General features: G+C 40.8%; 1 protein-coding gene across 1 annotated transcript in view; it reads right to left on the bottom strand.

Moving 5' to 3' along the window:
* The window catches only part of ITGA8 (integrin subunit alpha 8), a 187,320-nt gene that overhangs the window by 17,035 nt on the left and 153,184 nt on the right, over nucleotides 1-17,101 (bottom strand). Inside the window, exon 27 of the mRNA XM_037739048.1 lies at nucleotides 8,136-8,249. Coding sequence (XP_037594976.1) covers nucleotides 8,136-8,249 — 114 coding nt within the window. The remainder of the gene's footprint in view (nucleotides 1-8,135; nucleotides 8,250-17,101) is intronic.

Here is a 17,101-nt window from a genome sequence, read left to right as displayed (position 1 = left end):
GTAGCTCACTGGCTGTCTCTATGATGCATTTTTGCACTGGCTTATTTCACTTAACGTAGCAGCCTCCAGTTCAATCCATGTTCTCTCCTCAGTTTGGAAGCTTCATCTCAACCTGGAGGGTTTCAGTTTGAGAGATGTAAGAAAATGAGATGCTCGCCTCTGCCTAAAATGCAAGAAGTCTTTGCTAAACTCACTAAATCACAACAGCTTGTGGCTTGAGGGAGGATGAGGTACAAGAATTTGGGAGAAAAGCCAAATGTTATCACAAACATGAGCCAAAGCTCCTCACAGAAGATTCTTCTGCTGAATGGGCTGGCTGGCCACAGATGTCAGCATAGGTGCATTCCTAGCTGCACCTGTGCTTTTGAGCTATGGGACCCGCAGGACTTCTTTTCTGGTCCCAACCCTGATGACTAACACAAGACCTGGTACAGCCAGGATGAAGGGAAGAAACTGGCTAAAGGCAGCCAATAGCTACTAAAGCAATCCCTAGCTGCCCTCATTGCTCATCAGCATAAGACACTCCTGCCAGCACCATGACAGTTTGCAAATGCCATGGCAACAACCCAGAAGTTACTGCCCCTTTCCATGGCAACAACCCAGAAGTTACCACCCCTTTCCATGGCAACAACCTGGAAGTTACCACCCCTTTCCTAGAAAGTTCTGAATAACTTGCCCTTCAGTTTGCACTCACCCACCCCTAAAGTTGCATATAATTGAACATGGGTATAAGTGGATATAAATAGAGTTGCGAAGGGTCCACCAAGTCCAGCTCTGGGCGTGCTGCCTAGGAGTTAGCCCACTCCTCGTGGAGCAGGTCCAGTTCAATAAAAGTTTGTTGTTTAAGATTGTGACTTTCCTTACCTCCTCTCTTAAAGTAAGAATGAAGCCCCTTTTGCCCCATAGCAGTGTCATCTGTCATCTGAAAAGGCAATATAAAGTTGCTTAAATTCATTTCTGAACGAAGCCAAGAATGCTTACGGGCTAAGCCCGAATTTTGGGGTTCACCTGCCCTGCATTACTTTTGCATCTCAAACCAAGCCATCAAGGTGGCATTTCCAGAGACCCCAGAGAAAGGCATCAAAAAGCACTTTTGGTTCCTTTTGTTCAAAGGTATCACAAGCTTTTACATTTCCAGAATATCAGCTGCTTCCTGGGTCACTCGCCATAGGCCATGAGGGATAATTTGTTGTGATCTCATTTGTTAGTTTGACTCCTTTCATTCTAAATCTACAAGGACTTGTAGACAAGCCAAGACTAGCATTTGGCCTGAGATTTTTCATTCATTACGACATCATGAGTAGTATCTTGTGTCAGGTGATACAAGGGCTGGGAAGAAGATTCAAAGACAAGAAAACATTCCTCCTGCACTTGAGGAGCTTACCCTCTGGTGTCAGCTACAGATATATTTTTGGGAAGATTCCTCCACTTCCCTTCCCAAAACAACTTCTTAACCTCACAAGTTTTTTTTTTTTTTTCATTGCATACGGCAGAATTTCAATATTTTATTCACTCAGCAGATCCGAACCCAAAAGTTTACTTGTATGGTTCATGCTTATATCTAAGTTTTGAAGTAAAGCCAGTACATTCTGCCCCTTGGTCTACATATCACATCATTTTGCTGCCTTTGCACCCTACTCAGGAGAGCAAGCAGGAGGCTGTCGTGTTTATTCAAACCTGTAACCTCCCACTTAAGGAAAAGTAGATTCCTTATAGAGGTTTTGCCTTTTGAGGTGGCCAATGACACTGTTATGGGGGAAACGGGGCCTAACTCTTACTTTATGAGGGGATATAAGGAAAGTCACAAAGCTAATATTAAACACAATCCAGATCAACATTCGTAGATATAATAATTGATTGTGTGATCGAATCCTGCAATTTTAAATGGAAATATACTTTCTTAACATTCTAAAACAGTACTGCCCCATAGAACTTTCTTCAAGAAGAGAAATGTTCTTAATCGTCATGGACCAGTGCAGTAGCCAATGAGCTATGACTCTTAAATACTTAAGATGTGATCAGTGAGACTGGGGAAATGAATTTTAAATTTTGGTCAAATTGAAATACTTTAGCCATATGTGACTGTTACTACTGTATTGGACAGTATAATTCAAGAATCAAAAGATTTTTTTTTTTTTTGATTCAGAAATAGCATGCTATACTATTTAAATATCTTGAAAAAGTTTAATACATGGTATTTAAAACCTTTATAGTAGTTATAGTATAGTCATTCATAATATAGGAGTAAATAGTTTAGCCATCTGTAGTACAGTGATCGTAATATAAAGTCTACAGAGGCTGCTATAGTAATCTTTAGTTCAGCAGTCTAACTTAGTAACATACATAGGGTAAAAGCTCAACATTCTCCCTCTTACTATCTATGTGACTTGGGAAGCCCACATAATCTCTGTTTTAGTTTGCTTATCTGTGAAATGCAGCTGACAATAATAATACACGTCCCATGGGATTGCTTTAAGAGTTAAATGAGTCATTCATATATAAGCATGTAACATGGTGCCTAGTTACATGGAAAGCACTCAGTAGTAACCTATTTGCAGACAAATGGGCCTCTTTGGAAAGACTGGCTGGCTGTTCCTTAAGCATAAAGAGCCATTTAGATGTAGTCTGCTCTCAGTCAACCAAAGCATCAACACAACACAAAAGTAGACAGCATACAGAGTTCTTGCTGGCTTACGCCAAATAGAATAAACACCATAAATTACATGTGAGCTACCCATAGAATCAGTGAATTTTCAGGCATAAAAGGAGCCTTTAGTCCAATCTCTTCATTTCACAAATGAGGAACTTGAGCCCCATGAAAGTTAAGGGGCTGAACACAACCAGGCAGGAATGGAGCTGAGCCCCTGCATCCTGACCTGACCTGGTATCTACCAAAGGGAGGGAAAAGAGACTCTGTCTAGTTTCAATTACGGTCATTGCTCCTAGAACTTGAATTTAATGTATGTCTGTAGTTTCTTGCACATCACTTTGCTAACAGGCAGTTTTCACATTCATGAAATTCAAAAACATGCTCACCCCTGTGTTTACACATACACTTTTGCCAATATTTACCAAAACTCCAAGAGCATCTGCACTCTTCTGGTTCAGAATTTTGCCCAATTAGTGATAATGTCTGAGAGTAGATGGAATATGTATGTAGTAAACAGTCATAACAAAAACAACTGAAACCCTAATTCATTACTTCCCTCTCATACAAGTAAGTTTGGTGAAGTATTTTAAGGAGCAAATTAACTAGATTAAAGAAATTTGTGCAATACTGTGACAAAACAGAGTCAGGCTTTGCTAGTGGGGATGGAAGATTATTGATTGTAAGGGGTTGAATAATGTCGTTCCCAAATTCATGTCCACTTAGAATCTCATTATATGACCTTGTTTGGAGTAATAGTCTTTGCAGATTTAATTAAGGTAAGGTTTGAGATGAGATTGTACTGGGATTAGCATAGGCTCTAAATCCAGTGAGAGTGTCCTTATAAAAAATAGAAGACACAGGGACACAGAGACTCAGAGGAGAAGGTGATGGGAGATGGAAGGAAAGTAGAGTGATAGTCTACAAGCCACTGAATGACCAGGATTACTGGAAACCACCAGAAGCTAGGAGGGGCCAGGCCTGGTGATTCATGCCCATAAGCGCATTGATTCAGGAGGCCAAGGCAAGAAGATTGCTTGAGGCCAGGAGTTAGACATCAGCCTAGGCAATAGAGCAAGATATCACCTCTACAGAAATAATTAAAAACTGAGCCTGGCATGGTGGCAGGCACCTATAGTCCCAACTACTCAGGAAGCTGAGGTGGGAGGGTTGCTTGAGCCCAGGAGTTCAAGGCTGCAGTGAGCTGTGATTGCACCACTTCATCCCAGCTTGAATGACATAGTGAGACCCTGTCTCCACCAAAAAAAAGAAAAAAAAAAAGAACAAAAAAAAAACCAAAGAACAAAAAAACCCCACAAAACCCAAAAAAACTTGGAGGGAGGCACGGGATAGTTTATTCCTCAAAGCCTCCAGAAGGAACCAACCCTGCCGACACATTGGTTTCAGATTTCTGGTTATGGACTTTGAGAGAGTACATTTCTGTTGTGTTAAGCCACTTAGTTTCTGGTCCTTTGTTGCATCAGCCCTAAGAAACTAATCTATTGATCACAGTAACATAACTTACTTCCAGCTTTCATCTGACTAGAGAAAAACAGGATTTATAGTTTATGCTTTCAGACAAATTTCATCTAAAAGTAGGGAATTCAAGAGTTGGTTAATGATCAGTGGTAGCAACTCTCCAAGGTGGCCACCAGGGATTCTTCCCTTCTGGTATTCACACCCTTGTGTGGGTACCTCTCCTACTGAATGAATATGGCTGATATGTGCAAATGACAGGACACTTTAGAAATGACAGAAAGTGGCTTTCACGGCTAGGCCATGAAAGATATAAGAGCTTTGCTGTCTCCTGGCTCACTTGCCTGGGGGAAGCTAGTCACCATGTTAGGAGATTGCTCAAGCACCGCCGTGGAGGGGGCCACATGGTAAGGCCTGCTGTGCATGTCTCCGAGCCATGTTGTGAACAGAGCCTCCAGCCCCACTCAAACCTTCAGATGACTGACATCTCAGCCCCAACTAACATCTCAGCTGTAACTTCAGGAGAGACACTGAACCAGAATCACACAGCTAAACCATAGCCAGATTCCAGACTCAGGGAGACAGGGTGAATGTCCATTGTTTTAAGCTGCTAGGTTTTGGGGAAATTTGTTATGCAGCAATAGATAACTAAAACACTGTTCAGAACAGACCTCTTGGTTTCCTCTCCTGAAACAGTGTTCCTCCAAGTCTTCCTCACCATTTGGCTTAGGCAAAAAAACCTTGGAGTCAAAAAACCTTGATTCCTCTCTTTATCTCATTTTCTCACAATAAATTCAACAAGTATAGCAAGGTATGAGTCTGGATTGATTTTTTTCTCCAAAATTAATCCAGACTCATACCTTGCTATACTGTACTTGCTTCACTGTTTTGCTCTAGATTAACTCAACACCATTTCCCTCTGGACTATTGCAGTAGCTTTCAAACCCAGTGTTTCCAATATTGCCCTTTCAAAGCTGTTTTATTAGATGCTGAGTAAACATATATCATTTATAGCATATGATGATAGAGAAAGAAGCCAAGTTGAATATGCCTACCCCTGACTTTAATGAAACATTACCAGTAAGTACCTTTGAAACATTCTCTTTGTTTCTTGCTAAATGTCTTCTACTCTAAAAGGCTACTTACTACTCTCTTGAATTTTGTGCTTTCATTTCCTTGTTTTCCTTTAAAGTTCTACCAACCTACTGCTTTGGTTGCCTGTTTTTTTTTTTTTTTTTGAGCTTTATATAAATGTAATCATAATTGACTTGACTTTAAAACTCAATATTATGTTCCTGAGATTCATCCATGCCAATGTGTCTAATTCATTCCTTTTTATTACTGTGTAGCATTGCTTTGTTAGAGTATGTATTAATTTATTTACTCCTATTCTCTAAAAAACCTAATTGTCACATCACTTCTTAGATTAACTTTGTGGTGGTCCATTGCACTTAGACTAAATTCCAGGCTCCTGTCTATGGCATGTAATTCCTATAATGTCTGTCTCATCTGCAGTAATACAGACATGGTGGTCTCCATTTATTATTTGAACAGTTCTAAAGTATGCTGGCCTCAGGGCCTTGGCACTGCTGGTTGTTTTCTGTCAAGCTCTGCCTGCAGGTCTTCCCGTCTCAGATCTCGGTTCCATAGCACCTCCTCCTAGGGCTCTCCTCTGCCCATCCTACCTGCAGAAGCAGCCCCACTCTCTAATCTTTATCCCACTACCCTGATCTCACCACCCCATTCTACTTCCTTCCTGGCACGGATGCATTGGTTTACCTGCTCAGTGTCTGACTCCCTCCCCTGAGATAACAGCTCTGTGAAGGCAGGTGCTTTGTCTGTTTTGTTCACAGCTATTTCTCCTATAACTAGACCCTGAAGCAGCCCTTGGCACAGAGTAGGTCCTCCCTACATATTTGTTGAGTGAATGAATATATAATGGTTTTATTTTAAAAAGAGTCATATAAATTGGGCACTGTGCCTCTCCTTAGGTCAGCGGTTCAAAATGGGATGATGTTGTCCCCCGAGGACACTGGTAATATCTGGAGATAATTTTGGTTGTCATACCTGGGGTAAGGGTGCTGCTGATACCTACTAGATAGAGGTCAGGTATGCTGCTAAATATCTTCTAATGCCCAGGGTGGCTCCGAACAACACAGCATGATCTGGTCCAAAATGTTAATAGTGTAGAGATTGAAAAACTCTGCCTTAGGAGAAAAGTAAGAAAAGAAGGAAGGGAAGAAAGAAGGAAGGAAGGAAGGAAGAGGAAGGAGAGAAAAAGAGAGAAAGAAAGAAAAGAAAGAGAGAGAAAGAAATAAAAGAAAAAAATGAAAAAAATAAAAAATGAAAGAAAGGAAAGAGGCAGGAAGGAAGGGAAGAAAGGGAAGGAAGGGAAGAAAGGGAGGAAAGGGAAGGGAGGGGAGATGGCTTCATAATGACCTTTTTAAAAAAAAAACTTTAATTTTCCTTATGTTTATTTTAAAAGCAAAAACAAGATTGATGAGACTATAGAAGCATATTAAATCATAGAAAACATAAAAATCTAGAGATTAAAATTCTATATTTATAACTAGACTCCAAGGGACTTGACACTTTGATTTTTCAAGGCACAATAAACCAAATGAGTTTGTTTAGTAGTTAAAATGTGAGCAAGAATGTGCAGATGTGGTAAGAGTTAGCTTAGGATTTAAAAAAAAAAACTTCCCCGAACAATAAGGTTGTAACACAGTAGAATCATTTAAATAAACAATGGTTTCCAAAAGGAAACTCTCATTTTCTTAGCATAAACTAAATTTTAAACTTTTAAAATGCACACAGTTGGCTAGGTGCAGTGGCTTACCCCTGTAATCTCAGCACTTTGGGAGGCCAAGGCAGGTGGATCACCTGAGGTCAAGAGTTTGAGACCAGCCCGGCCAACATGGCGAAACCCCATCTCTACCAAAAATACAAAAATTAGCCGGGCATGGTGGTGCACGCCTGTAGTCTCAGCTACTTGGGAGGCTGAGGTAGCAGAATTGCTTGAACCTGGGAGGAGGGAGTTGCAAAGAGCCAATATTGCACCATTGCACTCCAGCCTGGGTGACAGAGCACACAATCAATGGAATGATCCCTGGCTGTTGTGGGTGGAATGATCCCTGGCTGTTGTGGGATGCAGAGGTGATAACATGAGTGGTGCATAATCTGTAAATCATAGCACATACCTGGAGCTTGGCTAAGGTTGGAGCTCATGCTTCAGGATGACCTGACAAGAGGAACTTTCTAGAACAACCTCCCTTTGCCCTTCTAAATTGATTTCTATTTTAACTTCTCTGGACATATATGTCTTGAATTATGTTCTCAGACTCACCATGCTGCCACTGAACAATAGTTACTGTACCCAACACTAGCTATATAACAGTGCACTAAGTATATTTTCTGAATCTACTATCGAGGTCTTAGGAACTCAGGATATTTAAACTGTCTTCACCTGCTGGGAAAAAGGACCAGTTCATCTTACTCAACTCCTCCACATAAATTTTCTTTAAAATATTTTTTTAATGAAAACTTTTACATTAAAAAAAACATTAAAAAGTTTTAAATTTAAAATTCAAGTTTTAAGAAAATGGAAAAATTTTAAAATAAAAAATTAAATAAAAATAATTTTTTAGTTAAAAATCTTTTTTTTTTTTGAAGCAACATCTCACTTTGTCACCCAGGCTGGAGTGCAGTAGCACAATCTTGGCTCACTGCAACCTCTGTCTCCTAGGTTCAAGGGATTCTTGTGCCTCAGCCTCCCAAGTAGCTGGGACCACTGGTGTTCACCACTATGACTGGCTAATTTTTGTATTTTTAGTAGAGATGGGTTTTCATCATGTTGGCCAGGCTGGTCTCTAACTCCTGGCCTCAAGTAATCCACCTGCCTCAGACTCCCAAAGTGTTAAATTAGAAATCTTTATGAAAAGACTTCCCACTGGGCTTTTGTGAAGCAGTTCCTAGTGAGCAGTGTGTATGTGCTTCTGTGGGTGTTTCTTACCTGGAGGAACGTGTGGGCCCATAATCGTGATCTGACTTTCAGGACTGCACTTTCTCCTCCCTCGAGTCGTCCCACTGCACAGGAGATTTGTAAACACTCGATATTTGTACAGTTCTGCAAACAACAGCAGTGGGAACACATCAGAGTCTTTAAATCATGGTAGAGACTGAATACTGAAGTTAGCTTATTTATATTCTATTTCCTTATAATAAATTATTAATTTAAATAAAGAACAATAAATGCAACAATCAAGAAACCAAGAAAACACAGTTTAGTGGCAAGGATGTATCAACTTTAGTGGTAATATAGAGATAAAATGGAACACAAAGTACAACATACAAAATACAATAAAATTTAAGCTCTTTTCTAACGACTTTAAAACAATCTTTCTGCAGCAGTGACTGAATTGTTCTGTTTCATTTCCTCAGAACCAGGGAAGACACTGCTCACAGATATTCACAATACCTGATGCTGTGTTCAGCAAGTCTGGAAGGGGTTGCAGAAGAAGGCCCCTGAGCCCTTTTTATCTCAAAGACCTACAGTTACTGACCCATTGATATACATTTGTTCCATAATGTTCTTCTGTCTAAATTATTTCCTGGTTATAAAGAAGGGTTATCTGCATCTTTCATTCATCTGGCTTTTTTTTTTTTTTTTTTTTTTTTTTGTGACAGAGCTTTGCTCTCGTCACCCAGGCTGGAGTGCAATGGCGCAATCTCAGCTCACTACAACGTCTGCCCCCTTGGTTTAAGCGATTCTCTTGCCTCAGCCTTCCAAGTAGCTGGGATTACAGACACCCACCACCACGCTCGGCTAATTTTTTGTATTTTTAGTAGAAATGGGGTTTCACCATGTTGGCCAGGCTGGTTTTGAACTCCAGACCTCAGGTGATCCACCTGCCTCAGCCTCCCAAAGTGCTGCGATTACAGGCATGAGCCACTGTGCCTAGCCTCATTAGGCTGTTTTTTAAACCAATTTCTAGAATTGCCTAGCATATGATGAAGAACCTTTAACATTAGAAATGCATGTTCCTGGAAAGGATTCATTATAATGACATTCTATCTATCAAATCAGATTTTCTTTTCTTTTTTTTTTTTTTCTTTAAGACAGAGTTTTGCTCTTGTTACTCAGGCTGGAGTGCAATGGTGCGATCTGTGCTCACTGCGACCTCCACCTCCCAGGTTCAAGTAATTCTCCTGCTTCAGCCTCCTGAGTAGCTGGGATTATAGGCACCTGCCACCATGCCCAGCTAATTTTTGTATTTTTAGTAGAGACACGGTTTCCCCATGTTGGGCAGGCTGGTCTCGAACTCCTGACCTCAGGTGATCCACCTGGCTCGGCCTTCTAAAGTGTTGGGAACACAGGTATGAGCCACCATGCTTGGCCTCAAATCAGATTTTCTAATCAGATTCCAGCATGGAAATGAACACATCATAATCATAATTTTCTGTGTGCCATGCACAGAATGATACTTTGCTAATTGTACTCCCTCACGGATTTAATTTTATCTTGTGGCCCATGCTTATTCATTTTTCATATCTCAAGCACTCAACATTGGCCTATTAGTGCTCAATAAAAATCAATGTATTGGATATTATGTGAAGTAGTTGACTGCGACATTTCATTTTAATAAAATGGATATAACATAGAATAATCCAAGGAACATATTACCATAAGAACCTTTTTCAAGATCCTTAGAATTCTCTGCAATGGGTTTAGTAATATATTATCTGATAAATTGCTGTAAGGTTCAATTCCTACGGAACATTTCCAAAGGCAGGTGAATAGGCTGTCCTTGGGCTACTAGAGTTGGGTGCTGAGGTGCTGATATGGTTTGGCTGTGTCCCCACCCAAATCTCATCTTGAATTGTAGCTCCCATAACTCCTATGTGTTATGGGAAGGACCCAGTGGGAGATGACTGAATCATGGGGGTGGTTTCCCACATACTGTTCTCATGGTAGTGAATAAGTCTCCTGAAATCTGATTGTTTTATAAGGATTTTCTTCTTTCTAATGGCTCTCATTCTCTGCTTGACTGCCACCACGTAAGACATGTCTTCTGCCTTCCACCATGATTGTGAGGCCTTTCCAGCCATGTGGAACTATTAGTCCATTAAACCCCTTTTTCTTTATAAATAACCCAGTCTTGGGTATGTCTTTATCAGCAGCATGAAAATGGACTAGTATAGGTGCCCACAGCAGGAAAAGGAATTCTCAAAACTCTGTAGTTTGTGGTCCTTTCAAGGACTCTCATGTTGACCTGTGCTCCATGGCTGACACGCAGTATACCGCTAATCCCTCCCTTTGAGGCAAGAGGGGCATCAAGGTCGGGAGTTGCAGACTCCCTGCAGATGGGAATCCCAGTTAGCCAGCTCTGTTGGAGGGTTCTGGAGAAGACAATTCTTGGAATGAGCCATGAAGAGTATGAATGGTAGGTCACCTAGCAGAATGGGAGGTCTGGCCCATGGTTCTGTTGTACAAGACCAGGAAATGCTCAAGAAAGGGAAGGGCAGGGTCTATGAGGATGAGATGGACAGATGGAAAGAAGATAGCAATGAGAGAAAGTCTACACGAAGAGTCTTCCTACGCATGCTAAGGAGTTTAGATTTTATTCAGAAAGCGCTGGGGAGTCTGTGATGTTTTCAAATCCAGGGGTATTAATCAGGTTTGTATTTTAGAGGGATGGGTAATATGAGAGGAAAGAGAAGAGAGAGGGAAGAGTAGGTGGCAGAGGGTGACGGGGCCTGTTACAAGAGCCCCTGGTGAGTGATGCTGAAAGCTGAATGGAGGCAGTGGAATGGAGAGAGGAAGATAAAATTTGGAGAAGTTTAGAAAATAGATTAGAGGCATGATGACTACACAGGTTGCATGGAGAGAGCTCTTTTGAGAAGCGTGGGATGGACGGGTGCTGGCAATACTGAGACTGGGGATTCTAGAGAGGAGACACATTTGGGGAGTCATGGAGACAAGGGTTTTGGGCAAGTGAGGACTGGGGTGGCTCTTAGACATCCAGATCATGCCTTTAAGGCTTGAATGCAGTAAGGGAGGGCTGAGATGACAGGAGGCACCAAGGAAGGACTGGAAATATGATCATGCAAAAAATTAAATGGATAGGAGAAAAGGGCAGGGGACTGGAATGGAATCCTGAGGCACAGGAGCATTGAAAGGACGGGCAGAGAGCAATCTTAGAAGAGAATTTTTAAGAAGGGGCCATCCAGATGGCAGAAAGAGAACCAGGAGGGGATTTTTGGGGGGACTTTAAGAGATGTGAGAGTTTTAGGAAGTGGCCAATAGTATCAAATGCTGAAGAGGCGTTAAGAAAGGCAAGGTGGCTAGAAGCTGAGCAATGAAAGGGAAGACAGGAAAGTTTGGAGAGGAGACGGAGGTGATAGCTACAGAAACAGCGGGGGCCCCGGGGCGAGAAAGGGGAGGATATTCTTAGGCAGAGGAGAAATTATTTTTCAATGTTGTAGATACAAATTTTTCCCATGCAAATTGGAAATTATGATCCCAACACAGGATGTTGGCATTTTGCACTTTCAAATTCCTCATCAGAAATGTGATTCAGTAAGTTGTTTTTAACTAAACAAAAACTGTAGGAGGGCTTATTTCACTTTTGATTTTAGAATAAACTTTGCATAATCACTTTCTATCCAGAGTTGTTTTGACTCCAGGACATGGGGAGGCATAGGATTTGCAATTTTTGAACAAATAAGAGAGAGAGTAATATATGTGTTAACAAAACCAGATATGGAAATCAAGTACTGCCTTAGCCTTCATCTGAGAGTTTCTTTCTTTCTTTTTTTTTTTTAATGATCATTTAACATTTTATTCAAACACCAGAAACCACAAAGCACAAATTAGTCACTTTAACTAAAAAGTTAAAACTCTCTACATGGATAAAAAAAAAAAATCAAAACACAAATGACTGTTAGTCATTTTTATATTATATAAATATAATATTTTATATTATATACATATTACAATATGTAATACTTTTCACATATTGTCTATTTTTATATTAGAATATTGATCTTTTCCTGATATTCTTTTTTTGAAACATGTGTTTTGCTCTGTCTCAGGCTGGGGTGTAGTGGGATAATCAGAGCTTACTGTAACCTCAAAGTTCTAAGTTCAAGTCATCCTCATGCCTTGACCTCCCAAAGTGTTGAGATTATAGCTGTGAGCCACTGTGCCTGGCCTCTGATATACTTTTAAGGAGCTACTTATTTATTAGTAAGATTAGCCCTTTGTTTATGATATGAGAGTAAGTTTCTGTGATATTCGGAAGTTTAAAATTATCTTACATCAACACTATTTAAAGATAAACAATAGCTGGGAAAATATAGACCCTGCAACACAAATATACACAATTTTCAAAAGATATATACTTATTGATCTCTACCGTCTCAGTGTACTCATGAGGCATACCCTGAAGTGGAATTAAAAAGCATACTCGAACTTTGAGTTTTCAAATGATTAGTTCTGCATAGGTTTGGACATTGGTTTTTCAGAGGGCTTCTCCCATTAGTACTGCATACTAGAAATCTATAGATGTCTTTATTTTATTTTTTTAAATTATACTTTAAGTTCTGGGATACATGTGCAGAAAGTGCAGATTCGTTACATAGGTATACATGTGCCATGGCGGTTTGCTGCACCCATCAACCCATCATCTACATTAGGTATTTCTTCTCATGCTATCCCTCCCCTAACCCTACATCCCCCGACAGGCCCTGGGTGTGTGATGTTCCCCTCCCTGTGTCCATGTGTTCTCACTGTTCAACTTCCACTTATGAGTAAGAACATATGGTGATTAGTTTTCTGTTCCTGTGTTAGTTTGCTGAGAATGATGTCCTTTTCTGTTCTATTGTTCACCAGGGAAGCTTTAAAAAATTATAACCCACAGAGCTTTATTAACTTATCCTAAAAGGAATAGTATATGGATTCCCTACTATTATGTTTTTTAAACATTACACTGTCATAAAAATTTACTTGAGGCCAGGTGTGGTGGCTTATGCCTATAATCCCAGCACTTTGGGAGGCCAAGGCGGAAGGTTGACTTGAGATCAGGAATTTAAGACTAACCTGGCCAATGTGGTGAAACCCCATCTCTACAAAAATCACAAAAATTAGCCGGGTGTGGTTGTAGGTACCGGTAGTCCCAACTACTCGAGAGACTGAGGTGGGAGAATCACTTGAATCCAGGAGGTGGAGGTTGCAGTGAGCTGAGATCATGTCACTGCACTCCAGCCTGGGCGACAGAGTGAGACTCTAGCTCAAGAAAAAAAAAATTATTTAAATTACAATCTTCCAATTGCCATAGTTTTTTGTCATATAACTTCAGGTACTTCTATCATAATAAATGCTTCATTTGACTTCAGTTTAACTGATTATTTAAGTTAGATTTATTATATTTTTCTGTCAATTTCCATAGTTCAAACATTTTCTACTGTCAAGATGAAATACATGAATGCCAAAGAATGTTTAAGACACACCTTTTAAAACCTATTTTAACCTTTTAAAGCTAGGTGTACAGTTCAGTGGCATTAAGGACATTCACAATGTTCTACCACTGTTGCCTCCATTCAACTCCAAAGCTATTTCATTATCCCAAACTAAAACTCTGAAAACTTTTGCATCAATAAGACACAGAACTAGGATTTGTTTACATCACTTTCATCCTAATATCCTCTTTGAGGGCTCTTTATTATGGCTTAAAAAAGTTATCCAGCTGGGCATGGTGGCTCATGCCTTTAATCTCAGCACTTTGGGAGGCTGAGGCAGGTGGATCGTCTGAGGTCAGGAGTTCGAGACCAGCCTGGCCAACATGGTGAAACCCTGTCTCTACTAAAAATACAAAAAAAATTAGCCAGATGTGGTGGCACATGCCTGTAATCCAAGCTACTCAGGAGGCTGAGGCAGGAGAATCACTTGAACATGGGAGGCGGAGGTTGCAGTGAGCTGAGATCATGACATTGTACTCCAACCTGGGCAATAAAAGAGAAACTCTGTCTCAAAAAGAAAAAAAAAAAAAAAAGTTGTCCATGTGATGGGTAACACATTTGGGATTTTCAGGAGTATGATTAATTTAATATGGTGTTATTCTACTTTACTGGACTGAAATAAATGATTGTCAGAGATTTAAATTACTCTGCTATGCTTCTGTTTTTAAAAAATAGTTATTTCAAGGTAAACACAGGAGTGCAGGAATGGAAAGGAAGTTGATTTAGGACTTGTCCAGCTTCCCCTTTTGCCACCCATTTGTCTTCCTTAAAACTCATGAGCCTTCTCTGTATCATCTGATAACTCCAATCAGCATCCCCTAATGAATTGCCTTGAGCTCAGAACTGAAGGAGAGGCAGAGCCTGTGGGGTGGAGGGGCTGTTCTCCTGGGTCCTTGTACCCTAAGTCTGTGGATTACAAAAAATAACGAACTACTTTTTTGGGCTAGTGCCTCTCTGGCATGAAGCCATGGTCTCATGGGTGCCTCTGGGCTGCCGAGATCCACCCCTTGCATCATCCTTCCTGAGTCTTGCCTCCTGTATTGGAACCTCTGCATCCTCCCTTCCCATTATGTGTGCACTGACACACTTGCACACATGTGCACACACACATATCCCACAGATGCCACTAAGTTGGCTGAGAGAGTAGAAGACTATCCTTAGTGCATTTTCTGCTTTAGTTGAAAGGACAACTGATTGTTAACATTCACTCTCACTGTCATTACATTTTATCTTTTGCAAATCCTTTCTTAAACTTTAATTTTTCAGTTACGTAAATCAAGCATATAAGTTTCAGTTCTATAAATGAGAATATCAGGGATTCAATTTCTGTAGCACTGATTTCCTTTCTTCAGTGATAGCTACCTTGAACTATATCAGTTTCATAACTGGCCGGAGCACTTCTAGTCCCCAAAGCAGACTTGAACATTGTCATAAAAAATGGCTGCTTTTAATTATTTATTATGTCATAAGTAAATAAATAAAATGACATAAATAAATAAATGCAGCCATTTTATTTGGAATTCAGCAGCTCGGGTGGCTAATAAATTTGGTGACTACCATTATCTTTTAAACAGTTTGCAGTATATCATTTGCTTATAATTTGATTTGGGATTGACAGCGTTTAGGTTAAGAACAGGTAGGTAGAAGGGCTCACCATGGAGCATTTTAGAAGGTGACTCCAGAAACTATTAGTAGTGCCTGCGATGAGTTCATTCACTGTGTCATTCACACATTTGCTCAACAGATGAGCCGGTACTGTGCTACATGTTGAGAAAACAACAAGAAAACAAAACATACTGCCTACCCTAATGGGCCGTCAGTACTGTGGACAGGTAGGGAAGGAGGATGCTCCCTTGGGCCAGCTCACTGTGGCACCTGGACAAGTCTAGGAGCTATTCCAAGTTTTGGGGATGAATCCAGTCTAGAGAGGATGGGCAGCATATTAGGTTAGGTGTCTCATGGCTTTCAACCCAGCCAGGACAGCGACTGCTGCCCCTACAGAAAGAACTCTAGCTCTTCTTCCAGTTCTGCCTCCACCTTCCCTTTCTTATTTCTCATTTGCCCTGAGGCCTTCTATCAAGGGTCTTTCTCTCTCCTTTTTTTTTTTTTTTTTTTTTTAGACTGAGTCTCACTCTGTCTCCCAGGCTGGAGTGCAGTGGCACCATCTCAGCTCACTGCAACCTCCACCTCCCAGGTTCAAGTGATTCTCCTGCCTCAGTCTCCTGAGTGGCTGGGATTACAGACACCTGCCACCAAGCCTGGCTAATTTTTTTTTTGTATTTTTAGTAGAGACAGGGTTTCACTATGTTGGCCAGGCTAGTGTTGAACTCCTGACCTCAGGTGATCTGCCCACCTCAGCCTCCCAAAGGGCCGGTATTCTACACTGAGCCACTGTGCCAAGCCGAGTCTCTCTCTTTGGCTCATCTCTTTGGATGGACAATCCTGGACTTGTCACTGTGGCCTTTGATTCAGTGTCACCACAAATCACTGCATCTTGGACTGAGCTTCTGAACTGCAGCTTTGGGGCAGGAAGTGCCTGCTGGGTCTGTGCCTCCCATACCAGACCCAGTGTTCCCAGGCTGTCCCTGCCCCAGGCATGGAATGCTTGCTTTCTTGCTTTATCTTTATTTTATATATCTATTTTAATTTTTATGGTTACATAGTAGTTGCATATATTTATAGGATACATGAGATATTTCGACATAGGCACACAATGTGTAATAATCACATCAGGGTAAATAGGGTACCATCACCTGAAGCATTTCTTGCTTTGTGTACAAATGTTCCAATTATGCTCTTTTAGTTATTATTAAATGTACAATAAATTGTTGACTATGGCCATTCTGGTTGTGCTATCAAACAATAGATCTTATTCATTCTATTTAACTATATTTTGTACCTGTTCATCATCCTTACTTACCTTGTTTGCTTGCTTTTGAGAAGGGTATTAGCTTTTGAGGTGATCTCTGATTACTTCTACATAGGTGGAAATGTGCATGTTGCTTCCTACTTTTTATGGAGATGGTCTATAGAACACAGATGAAACCCTGACATTCACGTTGAACCCTTGCCACATAGTCAGGGAAGAAGATGGCTATTCACAGGAAAGCATAAAGCACTAGAAGCTGCTGAAATAGGATGAGTGGGAGAACAAAATAAAAAAAGCTGACTCTGGCTGGGCGTGGTGGCTCATGCCTATAATCCCAGCACTTGGGGAAGCCAAGACGGGCAGATCACTTGAGGTCAGGAGTTTGAGACCAGCCTGGCCAACATAGTGAAACCTCATCTCTACAAAAATGCAAACATTAGCTGGGCATGGTAGCATGTGCCTGTAGTCCCAGCTACTTGGGAGACTGAGGTAGGAGAATTACTTGAACCCGGGAGGTGGAGGTTGCAGTGAGCTGAAATTGCACCACTGCACTCTAGCCTGAGTGACAGAGCAAAACTCTGTCTCAAAAA

The sequence above is a fragment of the Cebus imitator genome, unplaced genomic scaffold, assembly GCF_001604975.1.
Source record: "Cebus imitator isolate Cc_AM_T3 unplaced genomic scaffold, Cebus_imitator-1.0 Scaffold61, whole genome shotgun sequence".
NCBI classification, from domain to species: Eukaryota; Metazoa; Chordata; class Mammalia; order Primates; family Cebidae; genus Cebus; species Cebus imitator.
This window is presented reverse-complemented; position numbering and strand designations above follow the sequence as displayed.